Below are 19,714 nucleotides of genomic sequence, written 5' to 3'. Positions count from 1 at the left end.
TTGGTTCACAAACACTAAATGTGGCTCTGGAGCAGCAAGTGGCTCTCTGGACCTTCCACAATGAAATACATGGCTAAAAATGCTAGAGAACAGAATATAGAAATAATAACATTTTTTTCTTTGTTTTTTCATTAAATAATTGCATTGGATTTCCACAACATAATGATTATAATGACTATATTTTTATCTATTTTTCTTGTCATTAGGGTGGAAACTATGAACTTTTTTTTCTTTTACACCACATTCCACAAATATCTACATACCATAGAAGAAAGTCTGTCTATCCTCTTTTCCCAGAAGTTTTATGTTTATCTTTATTTTAAAACCTAAAAATAGACAAAAAATGTGGTGCTTCTTAAGTGACATCAAATTTCATATAGTAGATATTTATAAAAAATGATAAGTTGTTTTTTTTTCCAAAGGTCTCCTAACATTTGCAGCTCTAAGCGAGTTTTATTTAGCTGGGCAGAGGGAAAAATGGCTGTTATAACACAATTATTTTTGCTATATTTTTACCATTAATATGTGACTTCTATGAAACATGATGATATATGGACACAGTGCGGAGGAGGATCATAAACATCACCCAAAAGATCATCGGCGGCCCTCTGCACACCCTGGAACACATGTCCACATCCTGCTGCCTCAGGAAAATCAAGGCCATCACAAGAGACCCCACTCACGCCGCCCGTTTGATCTGTTGCCCTCTGGAAGGTGCTACAGGTCAATCAAGTCCTGCAAGCTGACAAACAGCTGTTTCCTTGGGCAATACAAACTACCAACACCCATGGACTCACACACAGTCTGCCATAAACTCCTCCCCCAGCCACTTAAACAAGCCCTGGTGAACAGTTAACCTACAGCCTATCTCCTCTGGTTCTCAGCACCTTATTTTAAGGGCCCATAGCACCTAAAAATCTTAACACATACCTCCTAGTTTTTAATTCTATTTATTTTTATTTATATATTGGTCTTTTATCTCTATTTTAAGGGAATATCATTTTTTTTATGATTTACAGTGGCTCTGAGTGAGAACCCTTATCTTATCTTATCTTATCTTATCTTATCTTATCTTATCTTATCTTATCTATATTTTATCCATCATAACACCCAAAAACTTAACTTCTTTTTCTCTGTCATTTCTGATACCTTCTATATCCTAAGAAATGTCAGTGTTTGCATCGTTATTACTAAACATCAGGACCAAACAAGCAATGATGTGTGCCTAACCCACAGTGTCCCCCAGAGGACATGAGGACTTTTAGACCTCCAAATGTGGTCTGTGTGATTTCTAAACCAGCATTAATTTTACAGGTTGGTGGTATTACCTGCTTACCATTTTAGCTTGCTGCACCTCTGCTGGTGCCCAGATGCCAGCTGCAGGGTCTCCAGCTGGATGCCATCCTTCACTGATGTTTCACTCCTTTACTTCCAGCACATTTTGGGATGGAGGGGCAGCGGTCAGTGTCGTCTCCCTGTTGCTCCCTACAGCTGGATTTTGGTACTCAGGACCTACTATGTGGCTGTTTTGGTTCCCCAGCTCTTGTCTCTTCTCCGTAACCAAAGCCAAAAAAGACTGTTCTTATGTTCTGTGCAAGGTGATTCTTTGAGGACTGTCCCGCTGCAATGAACCGGACAGGAGACTTCTGCTGATGTTGGACTTGCTTATTTACAGTGACTCTCTTGCTCTCGGTGAGCTCTGCCAGCTTACTTAGCTCCTGGTCGCCTTCTCCAGCCTGTAGCCAAGAGAAATGTTTTTTAGAGGTGATTGCAGTGCATTTTTTCCAAACAGAGCAGTCTCTTAGAGGTACCTTGGAAGTCCCAGCCACTTCCTGATGTAGTTGTTGGCTGTGGTGCCAAGACTTGTAACTGCTGATGATGTTATCTTGCTCATCTTTAGCAGCTGCATTACATGTTGGTATAGTGTGAGCTGAAAACACCAGATCTTGTATTTACTGGGAAAGTAGCTCTGGTCATCTTTGCATGCTGTTGCCACGTGCCTCTTTGTAAACATAACACATCACTGCTCTGAGTTCAGACATGATGCCATATATTACTGCCACAATTCCACTTTAAATTGAATTAATTTCAGTTTTATTTTAATAGCTCATGGCAAAGGTTACCTTGAAATCGTAAAAAAAACTATCTGATTTCATAATAATAAAATTTATTAAAAACCTATTAAACCTAATTCATATTAATGTATCGACAGAAATATGAACATTTGTAGGTGTTGAACGAACAAGAAAGTTTGAACCTTGGCCTCATTTCATCTTCAGAACAGTTTAAATATCATCTGAATGTGAAGGTAGCTTCTTAAATGTGCTGTTTTTTCCTCTTGGTAGCAGAGGGTGAAGGTGGAGAGTGCGGAGATGCAGCAGAAGTATCCGGGTCTGTGGTGAAGGAGTCCTCCCCTTCAGAGAACCCTGATCAAGAAGTAATTGTCGAAGCTCTGAAGTCCATTTGTAACATTCTGCTTCACAGCCAGACAGGACAGGTCAGTCCGTTAGGTCAGGAACTCCTCACATTGTGATCAGTGCTCATTAATAATTTGTCTGATGGATGAATCTGATTGATGGATGACAGGTGGTGGCAGCAGAACTGCAGCTGATCAAAGGAGTGGCTGAGAGACTGAAGCAGTGTCATGATCCCACATGGAGCCACGAGGTATGGACATCAGTCTAATAAATGTCTGGAAGTCAGGAAGTAAAATGATGGTGTGTTAATCCTCCATGTTTACAATGTTGGTTTAACTAGAAACCCACAGATAGCTGATGAACACAGAAATCATCCTAACCAGGTGGAAAACAAAACATTCAGGTTTTTTGTTGAGACAAAGAAAATTTTACTACAACTACAATTTAGTTAATTTCCTAGAGACAGGATTGTTGCAGATCTCTGAGCTTTTGTAAAAATTCACCAAGTAATTGTTAATTTGAGGGGCTTCACTGTAATGCAGCTGAACATTTAGCATAAACTACTCACAAAAACTTTGGATATTCACCTTCTAGTGATAATATGATCAGAATAAACCTAAAATCTACTATAACTACTTCACAGATGAACTTCACTTGAATTTCTCCAAACTTTTAAATACACATGTACACCTGTAAAATGTTGAAATATCTATTGCGTGTGTTATTTGTCAAACATGCGTAATTACAAAAATCAAGTCCCCAGCTGGATTTAACTAAGCTAGTAGGTAAGAGTGTCCCATTGGTTAATTCCTGTATGGATGAAGATGTTTCAGCTGCAGCATCAGTGAGGATTACAAGACGCACTACAGACCTTCTGCAGTTTACTCAGTGATGCGCCCTCTATCGACGGCTAATGCATCTTGTATCTTACCTGCACTGTGAGCTAGCACCACCCAGTAAAAGACGGTCTTATGTTGGCACTTTTCTTATCTCTTGTTCTTTTTCTTTCTCTCCTTCGTTTGTTTTCTTCTTCTGATTATGTCTTCTTTCATTTCTTTGCTGAATCGGTTATGTTGCGTGTTCAAAATGGGCAGCATCAGTTTAGTAAGTCTGGATGGAAATAAATGTCATTGCAGAAGCTTATCAAAACAATGTCACAGAGAATGCTGCTGTCATCAGAGATAAAGGTGGTCCAATAAAAAATTTGAGTGACATTCTTGTGTATGGGCAGTTTATAATATCAGTTTAGTGTAAACATTTTACATATTTTGTAAATTTCACCCTAAAGTTGAAGATCCCTGACTTTTTGTAAGTAATGTACTTTCATTCTTCCTTCTGTTTATGATTCACTGTCAAACCAGAACCAGTTTCTGATCCACTCTGCAACCGTTATTATTCAAATTTAAATTTTGCTTTATGTGTTTATTTTCTTCTGTTATTAAAAGGGGTAGGTCTCGCCACTGGAAGAACCAATTAACAAACCAATAAAAAAAAAGTTAAGTTAAGTTAAAAAAAAAAAGTTAAAGCAACACATCCTCATATTCAACCTGCTCTGAGGAAAACAAACCAGGGATGTTGAGTGAAGAGTTTTCCATGACTGTGTCATGTCTTTCCAGATCCGTTTCTTTGATTTGCGTCTGACCTTCCTGCTGACTGCGCTCAGAGTAGACGTTAGGGCTCAGCTGGCTCAGGAGCTGCATGGCATCTGTCTCCTTGGTAAGTGATTCCCTAATTTCAGACCAAGCTTTGGTTCCAGCTGTTTTAGTTCTCTTTAGGAGATGGTAGTGAGTCTCACAGGCTGATGGTCTATTTTGTTAGTTATGTGAAGAAATGGCAGCATATTGATGATCTTACAGCTTGGCTCTCTGTGAGCTTTAATTTCCATGATGGCTTCTTGTGTGTGTTCATACACATGCAGCTTTCACATAACTTCCAGTTTGTGTCAATCGTCTTTCCACTCAGTGAATGTTCTTCACTTGCAGCGACTCCCACTGTGGAATAGCTGCATGTTGGTCTGTTTGATCTAAGCAGATGGAAAGTTGCACCTATAGTTTCACTTTCACTTCAGGTTGCATCAGTGTTTGTCTGATCTGTTGATGCTCAAGCACCAAATACTCTAGTTTCCTAAGGTTTTTATAGAACTCAGATGAACTCCAACTCCATAGAACTCCAACAAACAAATGTACAGAATGATGCAGCGAACAAACAAACATTAATACACAAACATAAGCACAACATACACATCCATCTAAGCTGATATCTTCCTGTCCTGTTTGTGTTCCAGGAAACCAGTTGGACGCCACCCTTGGTCTCTCTTGGCCTGACTCCCTGGAGACAGCAAGAGCAGGGTCTGAAGACATCCCACCTGAAGAGCTCCCCCCCCTCAGCCGGGAGCAGACGGAGCTAGCCATGGAAATACTCAAAATACTCTTCAACATCACTTTTGACACACACAAACGCAAAGTTGATGAGGTAATGAAGACAGTTACGTAAATTTTAGTTTTATGTAAAAATTGGATTTATTTTTTGGCTACATGTTATATTTGTAAATTTCACATTTCACAAACAAAAATAGACTGAAAGTTTGGGGGAGCCTCAAAATTAATGTTTGTTCCAGTTTCTTGACCCTGTCACATGACAGGAATTGAATGGGTCAACATTTCAGCTCCAGTCTTAGAAAAAAATGATAAATGAGTTACTATAAAGTGTCATAATGTTCAGACTTTGGTCTTTATTTATTTTTTTATTTGCCGTGTTATGTGTTTAGGTTTTCATAGAAAAGTTTTATTAAAATCAGTGCTGGGCAACAAAAATTTCTTTAATCACGATTAATTGCATGATATGTGATTAATCAAGATTAATCACATAGTTGCATGCAAAATTTAATAACTTTTAACACTTATAGCTGCTTTTTAACGGCAATTTTCTTTTTAAACAGCAGAGGTTAAGATATTTCTTGTAAATCTCAACTTGAATATTAATTAAATAAAATCAAATGTATCTGATAAAGAAAGGTAAAAATTTCTGAATTCATTTGTGAAAAAAGTAAAAGGTCAACAAACACAGAATGACATTTCAAACACAGAATTTCAAAGCTGTGTGAAGTTACCTTCCTTCTTAAGGAAGTCAGTTCATTAGATTAAAAGGTTTTTGCAATTAATCATGATTAATCACAAAAAATCATGCGATTAATTACAATAAATAAATGTAATTGTTGCCCAGAGCTGATGTTAACACGATAACACATAAATGTGTCCGGCCCTAATTAAAAATTTAATAGTTATTGTAGTTTTTTTCTTCTTTTTTTTAAATAAAGAACTGCCTAAAAGCAAGTCTTTTATCAATACGAATACATTTAAAAATGGTTTTCTAATAAAAGAAACTATTCATGATCACTACATTAGGTTAAAATAGAAGCTCTGAGTGAAACTAAATGTAGAGCCACTTGGGAGCTGAAAAAGCTGACTCTTCTAAAAGAGCTGGACTTCCCAAAACTTGCTGGAGATATTTTATGAAATGTAATATTTTAATGTTGTTGAGTTGAAAACCGAAGACATGAACAATGTTTGTGTGAAGGAGGAGGCAGCAGAGTGCAGACATTTGGGTGCCATACTGAGACACTGTTTAGTGAGCTGTGCCGATGGAGAGGAGCGCACTGAGGAGTTTCACAGGTCAGATTATCTCTTCTCTGTCCATGGATTACTTTGATTCACACAACTAACAATGACTTTGTCCTTGTTTCCTCAGTCACACTGTGAATTTGCTGGGCAATCTCCCTATGCCTTGTCTGGATGTACTGCTGATGCCAAAGGTGCAACAAGGCTCCATTGAGTACATGGGGGTCAACATGGATGCCGTCAACATGCTGCTAGAGTTCATGGAAAAACGACTTGACCGAGTAAGATCTGTCTGTGTGTGGATTTGTTAACCTCAGTGTTATTCTCCACCCCTTAGTTAACCTGTTCTGTCCTGTAGTGGGTTGAATAGACTAAACTGCATACATGCAACATACTGTCAGGTCCATATATATTTAGACACTGGTACAAGTTTTGTTATTTTTGCTGTTTGCCTAAACATGTTCAAGATGCAGTCATCTAATCAATATGGGCTTAAAGTCCAGACTCACAGATTTAATTTGAGGGTATTCACATACAGTACAAATTAGAGGAAAAGGTAAGGAGTTACGGCTCTTTAATATGTAGCTGTCTTTTTTTCAAGGGACCAAAAGTAATTGGACAGTTAATTTTAAAAACTGTTTCGTGGGCTTCATGGGCTGTTCCCTCATGAATCCACCACCAATCAACCAGGTAAATAGTCTGGAATATATTTCAGGTGTGGCAAATTTTATCTCTGATTTGTTGCTGTGAAACCACAACATGCAATAAAAGGACCTCTCAATGAATGTGAAACAGACCGTTCTTTTTAAATCCACCAGTGAGATAATAGAAATGTTAAAAGTGACTAAATTAACAGTTTAGTACATTCTAAGGGAAAGAAAGTGCTTTGCTAAGCATGGGAACTCAAAAAGACCTGGACGTCCATGGAAGACAACAAAGGTGGATGTTTGCAGGATCCTTTCCATAGTGATGAAAAACCCCTTCACACCATCCACTTAAGTGAAGAACACTCCAGAAAGTAGGTGTATCAGTATCTAAATCTACTAAAAAGAGAAGACTTCATGAGGCGTAAATACAGAGGGTTCACCACAAGGTGCAAACCATTTATCAGCCTCAAGAATAAAAAGTCCAGATTAAACTTTACCAAAAACCATCTAAAGAAGCTGGATCGGTTCTGGAACAACATTCTTTGGACAAATGAAACTAAGATCAATCTGTACCACAATGATGGGAAGAAGAAAGTATGGAGAAGGCTTGGAACAGCTCATGATCTAAAGTACACCATATCCTCTGTAAAACATGATGGAGACGGTCAGATGATATGGGCATGCATTTCTTCCAGCAGCTCTGGATCACTGGTGTTTATTGATGATATGACAGCAGAAGGAAGCAGTCGGATGAAATCTGAAGTTATGAGGGTTTACTTTCTGCTCACATTCAGCCAAATGCAACAAGGTGATTGGATGTCCTATAGTACAGATGAACAATGACCCAAAATATACCGTAAAAGTAACCCAGGAGTTTTTTAAGGCAGAGAAGTGGAATGGAAGTGGAGGACCTGTGTGGTACCCTGGTCCATCCTCTGGAGGCTCTCAAGATCCCCACCATAAACCTACTGGGCAGTCTGGTTCTGGTACTGCTGGCTCTCCAGGGCTGAGCCAGTCCCCAGATCTCAACTCGATGAATTTAAGAAAGAGGGGTGGGCAGAAAGACCCACAAACAAGCAGCTAAAGACAGTTGACTGGTATAAAAGGAGCATATCATAGAGGCAGAGCCTGTCAGATGTAAAGATGGACAAAGATTCACCAATCTGAGTCAAACTGGTTCTAAAAATTATCGAACAATTTCAGAAAATTGACGATTCCACCATGTACAGTGTATATATCATCAAAAGATTTAAAGAATCAGGAGGAATCTCTGTGTGCATGGGACAAGGCTAAAGGTCAAACTGGAAGCTGGTGATCTTCATGCCCTCGGGTGGCAGTGATGATACACAATGGTGAAAATCACCCTGTTCCAACTCTTTAAATGTGTTGCTGTCATCAAATTCAAAATGAGCTAATATTTTCCATGAAATTGTGAAATGTTTTAGTTTCAAGATCTTGTTGTCTCCCAGGGTCATAAGCTGAAGGAGACTCTTCTCCCATCACTGAACTTGCTGACTGAGAGTGCTCGCATCCATCGAGAGACCAGAAAGTTCCTCAGGTCGAAAGTCAGTACTGAGCAGAATCATGGAGACGATTTATGAGTACAACAACTGTTTGATGTGTGTCCATGTATGTGTGTGCTTTGTTAAGGTGCTTCCCCCCCTCCGAGATGTGACAAACAGGCCAGAGGTGGGAGATGCACTGAGGAACAAAATTGTCCGTCTTATGACACACATCGACACCGACGTCAAAGACTGTGCTGCTGAATTCCTTTTTATTCTGTGCAAAGAAAGCGGTGAGATAAATATCTGTCTTATTATGTGAAAAGAACGAGACCACAGCTAGCTGTGTTTGAAAATGTGACGCAACTTTAATCCTTTTTGATAGCTTTAAAAACCCTGACATAACTTCAAAGTCCACAACACGGACTTTTATAACTCATTACTACTACAGCATGTGATTCATCATTGCTCCTCATCAAAGACCTGATCCTGATCTAACCAAAGATTAGTGTTGTTTTATGTCTGTTTTTTGTGTTTGCTGTGTCAGAACGCTGCCATTTTAACAGTAACGTCCGTCTGTCCAGTTTCAAGGTTTATTAAGTACACTGGATACGGTAACGCTGCAGGTCTGCTTGCTGCCAGAGGACTGCTCAGAGGAGGCAGAGACTCTGGGATCTACTCTGAAGATGAAGACTCCGAGACAGAGGAGTATAGACAGGCGAAGGCCCAGTCAGTACCATCACACTACCATGTCACTGGAGCTCAGAGCCAGGGTTTTATGGCAGGTTTCAGTTATTTAAAATATAAATAAATTTACAGTATTTATAAATATACATATGAATTGCATTTTTATGCATTCTAGGATTTTTTGTTATTTGGTTTAGTTCATTAAGATTTTTAATTGGACATGATAAAAGAATACATAGGTAAAAAAAAGGGGGGGCAGAGAAATGGCAAAAAATAACAAAAAAACAAAACAAATGAGTAAAAACCTTTTGAGGCCTACGTTGGTTAGTGTATGTTTTGATAGTTGGATTTTCCATTTAGAGGTGAATATGAAAAAACAAAAAGAATTCTTTTAAAATGAAAATCAAATAAACTTGTTTTAAAAATCCAATAATCAAAACATTCACTTAGCTGTTGACTGAATAGATGCGCATTAAGAGTAAATGTCAACTCCCATGTCACTTAAATTTCACTCATTATTTATTTTATTTTTTTCATTATACTTTATTAATCCTAGCTGGAAAATTTCTTCTCTACATTTCACCCATTCTAGTTAAATTGGGACCAGTAGGCTGCCAGGCCAGATTCTGGTGCCTGTGGAGCAGTTGGGAGTTAAGGGCTTTGCTTATAAGGGCCCACAGTGCCAGCTCCAAGCCCGCCTCTGTAACCACTAGGCTACCACTGCCTCTTAACATCTAATCATCTCCAAACTGTCTCTCTGCTCTGTTAAAATCCTGATTTTATAACCACATCATTTGATACATGAACTCATTTTCAAAACTGGCTGGCCAGACCAAAAGATACAGAACAGGTCCAAAGTTACTTTAAAGATGCAGCTTACTTGAAATAAACTGAATCTTGAAATTCAAATGTTGCTTTGTTTCAAATAGTTGGCTTCATAACCTTTCTATGTCCTCTTTGTATTCAGCATAAACCCGGTTACAGGAGTTGTAGAAGAGGATCAGCCTAATCCCATGGAGGGAATGACAGAGGAGCAAAAGGAGTATGAAGCTATGAAGCTGGTCAGAATGTTTGACAAACTGTCAAGGTATCATAAAAAGACACACACATATGACTCCTTTAAGCTGTATATTACAGGTATGTGTTAACTTATTATGAACGCTAAGGCTGAGAATATTCTTGCTTTTTAACCTTATGTTTGTGTAGCAAACCGGCTCCGTCAAGAGTGTATTTGTTCACATACTTGCTAGTGTACACGTGTTACCAGAGGATTTCACTAGGGGACAAATTAGAAAACTCAGATGGGATAGAGTTGCTGAATTTGTAAAATGTAAACAAAGAAAAGATAAACATGGAGACAACACAGAAGGTTAGTGTTAGGTTCATTTTGAGATCATGAACTGCTTGAGAAAAGTGAAGTGTGAAAGCAAATCAAAGGACGGTTTAAAGTTTCTCTGCATTCCCACCCTAATCGAACTGAGTGCTGAGACTATCCTGGTATAAATGTACCCCAAAGCTCTCCTCAGCTAAATGACACATTAAAAGAGCATCTTTAAAAATGTGTCTTTACGTGGGGCAAATTTTTAAGTCATCTGCGATGAGGGGATTGTCTCTAATGGAGAGCTGAGTTGGCAGGGCATCTGTCTCCCATGCTGGAAACTGTCTCCCGGAATACTCTTGTTTGAATCCCACAGTGATTAATATTAACACCTGTCCTTTTGCAAGACCTTTAATGCTACTGCCTACTGCTACTGCTTGAGAGAAAAGCCTCTGCTAAATAAATAATGAACAGTATACTTGGCTACCAGGGTACCTTAGGCTTTGTAGCTGTTGTTCTCTGCTGTGGACATTGATGAGGGAGCTATCACCGCCTGGGGGTGAAAGAGGGGTGCAAGGAAGGGTGCCTCTGATTAACCCAAATAGGCAGTGTGGGTAAACTGGGAAGATAATAATAATAATAATGAACTGGGAACATCTGGTGGATGAAGCTCCTGTCTGAGAAAGACTGAGGAGTGTGGAATCCAAATGGGTCCTGTCAGGATGAGACTTTCAGGAACTGTGGCAAGAAGGTACTTGGTACATGTGATGATGAGAACTGGATGACCCATTAATGAAATCTAACGTGAAGAAAGTCATTGAGTGGATGAAAGAGGGCTTTTGGACTTGATTGTTTGGAAGATCATCTGAAACCAACAAAAAGTAACTGAGTAACCAAGAGGGCTGCAGAGACTGAAACTCAGCAGTGGGAGGAATCAGCAGCTCAGATAGTGAAACGCGGCCCATCCCAGGTTGTATTTGGTCTGCATGAAGAACTGCTGCTCCAAACTGGAGATACAGACTGACTAATGTTTTGGTCACAGTGCAGCAGTGAGTTCTTTATACAGGAAAACCCAAACAAGTACTTCATAAACACATGGTACTCGTTTAATATGCGATTTTAATATGGTTTTATTTTTTCTTTTCTTTTTTAAAAAACTTTATGCAGTGACACCCATAATAATAAAACTAACTATTTATAATATTTAGAATGATTATTTTCTTTTGTATTTATCTTCCTCGACATTTGAACAATCTAGCTGCTGTTTGTTGGAACTGAATGTTTGTTAAAGAAACACAACCTTAAAACTGATTTTTAATTGTAGGAACTCAATATCCATTAAACTGGCAGCATATTGGCTACTAAAAAAGTGTTTCCTACCTCAAACACACACACACACACACACACCCAGGAACATATTTGGCCTAGAAAGAACTTTTATAGCAGCAAGAGATGATAAATTTACTCCCTTCATGTGTTTTCAACATTTCATACTCATTCCAAATAAATTAAAGTATAAAGATGTGAACACAAATTCAGTTTTGACCCTCAGTTAAATTCTTAGTCTTGCACCCCGTCAAGGTGCAGCAGAGTACTCTCTGCCTCACTTTATTACTTTTCTACATAGTTTGTCTGATCAACAAGAATAATTGTCACAGACTTGCATTGAAGACATTACACAGACTGTAGAAAATCATGGTGTATAATAAATCTTTCTGTAAACTTTATACTGGCGACATGTGGAGAAACAAACGGGCATGCGCCTTGCAACCCAGTGTGTATGGGATAACGGATTCAGAGGCTCGTCTCAGCTCTCTGCTGCCTCATCTCAGGTTTCTGTCCTGTAGTTTGATTGGGAAAGGCACAAATTCAGCGATTTTACTCAAGATAATGTTAAAAATTACACCAGACTGACTTTTACTGGCTGGAGAGCTCTCAGGGAAGCGACAGGATGAAGATTATGCTGGATTAGTTGTTGTTTGGGGGGAGATAAAGTGTGAAAATCTGCAGAAATTTGGTACTGTTGCTTTAACAGCTCACAGGCGACAATGACCTAACCAACCCACTGAGTGGGATAAAGATACTCGAGTGTTTCTGGTTTGAAGCTAGTTGCTAACATCTTTAGTTGAGGAGTTTAACTCATTTTAAGTAAACAGTAAAAAGGTTTTTTTGAGCAGCCGATTTTGCACAAAGAAATCCTAACCCTTTTTTTTAAAAAGGAAAACCTTAAATTTAGGTGCTTTCTGGGATAAATACCTGAGATATTATTTTTTTTCTGTGTGTGAACACTTTGCTGTTGTATTGTGATCCCAGACTGTCCTCACACATGCATTTTAAACTTCTTCCTGCAGAAACAATATAATCCAGCCCATGCAGCTCAGTTTGGATGGGAGGATGAGAGAGATGACTCCGGAGGATCTGCATAAACTATCCCACAACCCACTGTCCCAGTCAGATGAGCCAGCTAATTCTGGTGATGAAGATGAACCTTAGTTACACAGGAGTGACAGCAGACCCTAGACAATCTGTCTCATTGTTTTAGATATTCACATGTTACACACATCATCTTGTTTACTGTATTTATTCTGATGGTAGGTGACATACAAAGATTTGGGAAAACATGGCAAACAGGGAGGCAGCCTTTCCATACTTTAAACCACAGATTATCAATCCATTTCCAAAGAGCACCATCACTAGGAATCTACAGACTGAAACCTGCACATCTGTGAGGAATCCTTTAATTTACAGGTTTTGCAGCAGTACTGCTGTCCACACAACTTTTCCAGTAAAGGTCTTGTTTATTTTAGCAACACAAACCACATTCTGCACATATTACAGGCTGTTACACATGCAGACCCAAAGTATCACAGAGCAAATTTTCTTTCTCTCTGCTGGTCTTCTCAACCCCCAAACCCTTACAGAGATGTTAGAAGATAAGACGATGCAGCACCGTGGGAAACACACACCTGTCTAACCTGTTTTAATAGTATTGCTGGTATTAGGTTCTAAATGGCCAGATATTTATAAAAAAACATGCAACTTCTCAGTTTCAATATTTCATATGATGGATGAACAAATTATCAGTATGGCTTTTTTCTTTAAAAAACTATTTGTCAGTGACTCCACTCTGTGCAGGGTATGTGTGTATACTTACTGTTCTTTTTTATATATATACTTACTCTTCTACATAAAGCAGGTATAGAAACCAAAAACTGAATGAATGAATATGGCAGAATACGTCTCTGACATCCTTCGCTGAACAGAAATGACCATGGCCCTCATGCTGATCAGTCTTTGCTCCAAACTGGTTTAGAAACCTGAACTTCAAACATACCATGAAAATTGAATGTAGTTCAGTTTAATTTATTATGGAGGCCCATGTGTTTTGAGAGCAGAGGTAAATTAGGTTGTTCTGAAAATAAAATTAGAAATCTACATTAGTATGATGAACATCAGACCTGCTAACAGCAGAAAAGCTCTGTCTTCACCGTGGACGTGTTTCTGTGTCCTATTAGTGGATAAAATTTGTGGAAGCATTAATGAATATTGTACTATTCATGATGAGACAGTTTTTACTCTTTATTAATCGAGTAGCTGCTGTCCAGCTGTTGATGTTGGAATCTGCTTTACTTTTTTAAAATGATGATTGTTTAAAGAATGTAGATGCATATTATTTTTATGAAGCCCTGCAGATGTTCTATTTTTAGGAATGAAACTAAAGTCGAAGTTTTAGACTAAAGATGAAATATCCCCAGAAAAAGTGTAGTCTGAAAGGATGAACGTACAGTATCTTTCTTCCTGTTGCTCCTGTACCCCAGTCATGGACTGTAAAAGATGTATTTAAATGTCACAGGTATCTCTGGTCTTCATTTTGATACTGTTGTGCTAATTTGAAGTGAAAGTCTGTTTATTCCCCTTTTAAATGTAGCCACATTTGTAAGGAAATGCATTTGTGGGATGAGCAGATAGATTATGTGGGTCGCGCCCATTAAAAACTTACCAAACCTTCTCGGCCAAACAGCTGATTCTTCTGTTGAGTCTTGCTTGGTGTTGTTTATTGGATTGGATAATTGAAATGTGAAGAAACAAGAAACGTTGGTAATTTAACAATAGTAGCATGTGGAAGAACCGATGTGGTTGTGTGGTCACTCTGGCATTGAATCGCATGTCCAAGCTGATCCCACAAGTGGACCTTCATTTAGCAACCACGCTTTACCTTGTTATACCATGTGTATCATAATTAATACGGTTTCTGGGTCCTATTGTATCACTTTATGGTTAAAAACTTTGCTCAAAACCCTGATGTAGACAGTCTGAAACTTGTCTTCTGGTGAGGAGGTTTAGCACTGCAATACTTTTGACATATCACATGTAATAAAACATACATATATGCAGTTTGTTTGTTTTGTTTTTAACACATTTTGTTAAAGGACCTGATAGGGACTTCACAATCAATGCCCATTATTGGTTGGGTCAGAGATTAAAGAGTTTAAAGTGTGAATTTACAATCTTGTACTTAGAAATGTTCTTGAAAATAAGAACAGCTCTGACTCACTAAATCTACAGGTAGAAGAGGGGAACTGGAAATATCTTTGTAGGAGTCACAGCAACCTCAGAATTGACTGATGTTCTTAGTCTCTTCTGTGATAATTACTAAACATGTTTATTTGTAAACAGACATTTAGCCTAATGATTTCAAAACTTGCAAAGACCTGTGAGAGACTGATGAGAACTTATCACTGATCTGGTGTTATGAAAAGATGAATCAGACTCTGGTCCTCAGATTTCTGATGTGATTGATGAAATCACAGAATGACTTCTGTTCTGATTCTGCTTCCCAATAACCATCCTGTTAGAGTTCTGCTGTGATTTGGTCCCGTGTTACAGAGTTAGACTAACTGGACAGGAACTATTCTGGGTAAAGAACCAAAAGGCTTTTTGTCGAACTACATGAACAACATGAACTATATAGATAGATTGAACCAAAGATGTTCACAAATCCTATTTTGAAGTCATTTTAGTTGTAATGAGTAATTTGCTGTCTTGCCGTCTGGTCTGCTTAGAAGACTGAATTATAATATCCAAGGAGTTTAAAATCCATACGCAGCCTTTATCTACCAGCATTTAGTAACAGCACAGATCTTTAACTTAGACTGACAAATACTCTGTCGCTCTCCTTAGGAAGATTTCTCTGCTTTACTCAATTTGTAAAAAACCTGTAGATGAACATGGAAATTCATTCAGATTAGTAAATGTGTTCTTAGCATAACTTATCCATGAGTTTTTAATGTGAATCTAAATCCATCTGGACCCACGAGAAATTTAAAATACTAATACTGCAATTCATAGCATTTTTCCCTAAATGTCGAGAGGAGGGCCAGTGTGCTACACTTTAGTGCAGGATCACCAACTGTCCTGCAGGCTTCAGCAGGGCCGTGCAAAGGCCTTTGGAGGGGCAGGTGCTCAAAGTTAAAAGGGGCATTTGGAGCTCAAATTTGGACAACCAAACAGAAACTGACTTTAACCCATATTCATAAAGAATGTAACATGGAATAACAACATACCAAATCATTGTCCATACCTTATATCTTTGTTAAGGGGCAGTGCAAAGAAAAAGTAGTCTAAGTTTCACTTGATGGGTACGGTGAACATCTTGTGTGGAGGTGGTTGGTGAGGAAACTGTGGTGGGCTCTATTGATCTGAGTAGACACTAAAAAGAACATGAGACAGACATGAAAATGGGTCAGGGGTGAGAAAGGTGAGAAGGATACAACCCCTGTAGGGGGGTCTGGGGGCATGGTCCCCAGGAAGAAACTTTTGGACCCTTTATATTAAAAAGCATCAATCTGGTGCATAGAAAAAATCCAGCAGCGTTACAGGCCAGTGTGAATGTATAATAACTGACAGATCAAATGACAGCTCTTGTCCTTTACTGTGACTTTGCCTTCTAATTTGAGCCAAGACCAGTTCCAGCTGCACTTGATCCCTGAATCCAGTGGTTTGACCACCACAGCATCTTTCTCACTTAACACACTCATTCTGGAAATACAGTGTAGTATTAGGGGTAACTTATAGCTTAATTGTTAAAGCAGTGGTTGTTCACACTTAGTTTAGACTTTGTGTTATACAGATAACTTTCAGATCTACAGACATCAGGTCAAAGAGCTCCATCTGCTGGCTGTGGGTGTCTGATGCATCAGAAGGACAGCAATGACATGGCTTCCTCATTGCACATCTGTTATCCATGTCTCATCTTTTTTTCTGTTGTTCATATCAATGATAAAGAGGGATTATTAGGTAAGATAATTTAGGTAACAGAATTGTGGTGTAATTTTAAATATACCAGTCTGTATAACAGCTAGCGGGATGGGAGAGTATGACTATTTGAGACCACTATTTATTACCATGTGATAGTTTAAAAATATTATAATGTGGTTTTCTGCTTCTGGGTATCTATTAGGGGACAGAAGACAAGTATCAGATTGTGTTCAACAGGATTTTAAGCAAAGTTTATACCATAAATTGAAGCAAAATGTCTCATAAAATGTATGTGACAAATATGTCCCGTCAGGTTCTTATGGGATAAGCTAATGCTGATGTGATGCTTTCCCTAAATTTGTTTTCAAAATATAATGTTGCACAATCACTAGCAGAATCTCCTCCTCTCAAAAACCCACAATCTCCTAAGCGTTTGGAATCCCTTTTATAGTTTTTGCCTATTGCTTGAATATTTTTTGCAAAACTTCGGCTCATTGTGTCAAAACATTACACACAAACACACAGACACAACACTGGGAAATAAACCTCTCACATCTATGTTGAACTGAAACTCTGCTATCAAAACCTAACAATCCTTTGTCAAAATGTCACTGATGACAAAATGATTCACATTTGCATCATATGAATACACTTTCAGATTAGCAGCAACACACTAGTGTACTTTATATAAAACACTGCAGTCTTTCATTTTCAATGTTTTCTCAATACTGCACATCACAGTACTATACCTTACAGTACAGTGCAGTAAATGCAGTAACACAAAAATAACACAAAAATAAAACACAAAATATACGACTGTAAATACAGAAAAACAGGCCAATTGTGTGTGGGTGGGATTACAGATCCTGCCATCTGGGTCTGGCCACAGGATCTTATCAACGTCGCAAGCAATATTTTCTCCTGCTAAGCAACAGGGAAAATAACGCCTTGTGTCCCGAATCCATCCATTGACTGCTGTTAACTCAATGTCTCCTCATGCCTCTTCCATTGCCTGTAGAAGTGGCATGTGGGCATGTTGTTTGGTGGTCATATACACGCCATCTCCAAGCAGAAAAAATTCTTCTATAGGGTTTAGAAGTGGCGAATAAGGGGGCAAGTAGAACTTTCAACTGATCATGGTTGGTGAACCAGTCCCGGACCAGAGCAGCTGGTGGAAACTAACATCATCCCAGACAACAACCCTGGGCTACTCTGATCAGTCCTGTACAACTGCATCATGAAGTTCATTGAGAAATGTGAGTATATGTTGCTTATTGTAGTTTGGCATGATGGTGTTGTAGCCCTCGAAGGCTTATGGTGGCACACATTGTGATGTTTCCTCCACAGTGCCCCGGGATGTGTGCAGTTGCCCTTTGGCCAATCATATTACAGCCCTGTCGTCTAGTTTTGCTGAGGCTGAAACCAGCCTCATCAATGTAAATAAATTCATGAGGCTGTGCAGCTCCATCCATGTCCAAGATTTTCTGCAACAAAAAAATACATAGCATGGATGACTGGCATTACTCAGAGCACACAACTATAGTACTTCACCTGTGTCCCTCTCTGCATGCATCTATGTGGTACTGATAAAATGGTACATAGTCAGCTATTACTATACTGGATTACATAAATACTGTATTGTAAATGTAAAGGACTGCAACACTTACCTGTACATATTCTTGTCGATGTCCTTTGACCCTGATACAGTTCCTCTCAAATGGGACCTTGTACAGTTGTTTCAATGTGATTTTGTGCTTTACCAAGACACATCTGATTGTGGTAATGCTTACTCAATTGATGTTGATTACAGTTTTTGCTTGTTGCTTAAACACTTTTTGCAGAACTTCGGCTCATTGTGTCAAAACTTTACACACAAACACACAAGACACAACACTGGGAAATAAACCTCTCACATCTATGTTGAACTGAAACTCTGCTATCAAAACCTAACAATCCTTTGTCAAAATGTCACTGATGGCAAAACGATTCACATTTGCATCATATGAATACACTTTCAGATTAGCAGCAACACACTAGTGTACTTTATATAAAACACTGCAGTCTTTAATTTTCATTTTTATTTAGCTCATCAGTTACATTCTGTGGAGTTCAATGCCACACTTTTGTTTTCCAAAAGGGTTTTACAACAACCAAAAATAAAAGTGCTGAAATGTTACAAATGATATCAACTCCATACTGCACATCATTGTACTGTACTACAGTACTTTACAGTACAATTCTATAAATACTGTAGATACAGACTGGAGAGGAGAGTTGAAGACACACCTGTTTTCCAGTCTGAATGTCCTTACTGTATGATGGATACAACTGTGAACCAGCTTAGATGTGGGTGGACCCTCATTGTCAGGCCATGATTACTGTGCTGTATCACATGATCCACCAACGTTGCTCTACAGTACATATCATCTGAAATATTGTTCCATGCATAACCTCTTTGACCATGTCCTGCTCCTCTCTCTCTTTGTCTTCCTCTGCCACTACCTCTTGCTCTCCCTGCCTGCATGCTTGCAAAGTTCTCAAAATGGTTCAGCTGAGGTCTATTTGTGGTTGGTTGATTGGTCATCAGTTTTGTAAGTAAGTGTTTTCAAGTGTGTGTCTTAAGTGTTTTCAATCACCCAGTGTGTTTTGTTTTTTGAACAGATGTGAGATTTCATTTATGAATGAAGTCTCTTATGCATGAAATGGTGTAGTGTGCAGGAGCAAGTGTGTTGCAGAATTGCAACTGAAGTGCAAAGCAGCACTTTTGTTTAAGGCATGGCTACACTGTGTTTACGTTTTGTTACTTTGGTCCAAGCATGTGTCTATAGTGTCCAAGTAACAGGCAAGAACTGTAAAATCCTGCTGGAGGCTGGAACCAAGGATATTTAAAACAGTTTGTTTTACATCGAGGGCTCTGAGTATCTGAGAATAAGGTCTGAAATGGATTAAAATAGAATTAAGTAAATGGAAAACACGTTTAGGTTAAATGACAGATTTGTTTTCATTAAAGAACACAAAAAGTCAGGAAGTCAGTGTTTAAATATCTTATTGTTGTCACACATATATAATTCATTGGAAAGTCTGATTATTTCCCTTTTAAATGGAGCCACATTTATAAAGAAAACGTATTTGTGGGATGAGCAGCAGAGTTGAATATGTGGGTTGTGTCCTTGAAAAAGTTACCAAATCCTCTCTGCCAACGACAAACAGCAGATTCTGCTGTTGACTCTTGTTTTGAGCTTCTGATAACTCAGCTGATGAGGATCAA

General features: G+C 38.6%; 1 protein-coding gene across 2 annotated transcripts in view; it reads left to right on the top strand.

The window, feature by feature from the left end:
- ric8a (RIC8 guanine nucleotide exchange factor A) overlaps nt 1-14,149 on the top strand; it is a 34,529-nt gene extending 20,380 nt beyond the window's left edge. The window contains exons 5-15 of one of the 2 annotated variants that reach the window (XM_041996382.1): nt 2,349-2,497; nt 2,587-2,667; nt 4,034-4,133; nt 4,702-4,889; nt 5,994-6,088; nt 6,165-6,315; nt 8,151-8,246; nt 8,332-8,476; nt 8,768-8,912; nt 9,838-9,957; nt 12,540-14,149. In XM_041996382.1, coding sequence (XP_041852316.1) covers nt 2,349-2,497; nt 2,587-2,667; nt 4,034-4,133; nt 4,702-4,889; nt 5,994-6,088; nt 6,165-6,315; nt 8,151-8,246; nt 8,332-8,476; nt 8,768-8,912; nt 9,838-9,957; nt 12,540-12,681 — 1,412 coding nt within the window. In that variant the 3' untranslated portion in view covers nt 12,682-14,149. Of the gene's footprint in view, nt 1-2,345; nt 2,498-2,586; nt 2,668-4,033; nt 4,134-4,701; nt 4,890-5,993; nt 6,089-6,164; nt 6,316-8,150; nt 8,247-8,331; nt 8,477-8,767; nt 8,913-9,837; nt 9,958-12,539 lie in introns of both variants that reach the window. The other variant, XM_041996381.1, reaches the window with a different exon arrangement.
- Nucleotides 14,150-19,714: the final 5,565 nt, after the last annotated feature.

This window comes from Melanotaenia boesemani, chromosome 10 (assembly GCF_017639745.1).
Source record: "Melanotaenia boesemani isolate fMelBoe1 chromosome 10, fMelBoe1.pri, whole genome shotgun sequence".
Classification (NCBI taxonomy): domain Eukaryota; kingdom Metazoa; phylum Chordata; class Actinopteri; order Atheriniformes; family Melanotaeniidae; genus Melanotaenia; species Melanotaenia boesemani.
The sequence above is the reverse complement of the archived record's forward strand: the minus strand, read 5'-3'. Positions and strand labels throughout refer to the sequence as shown.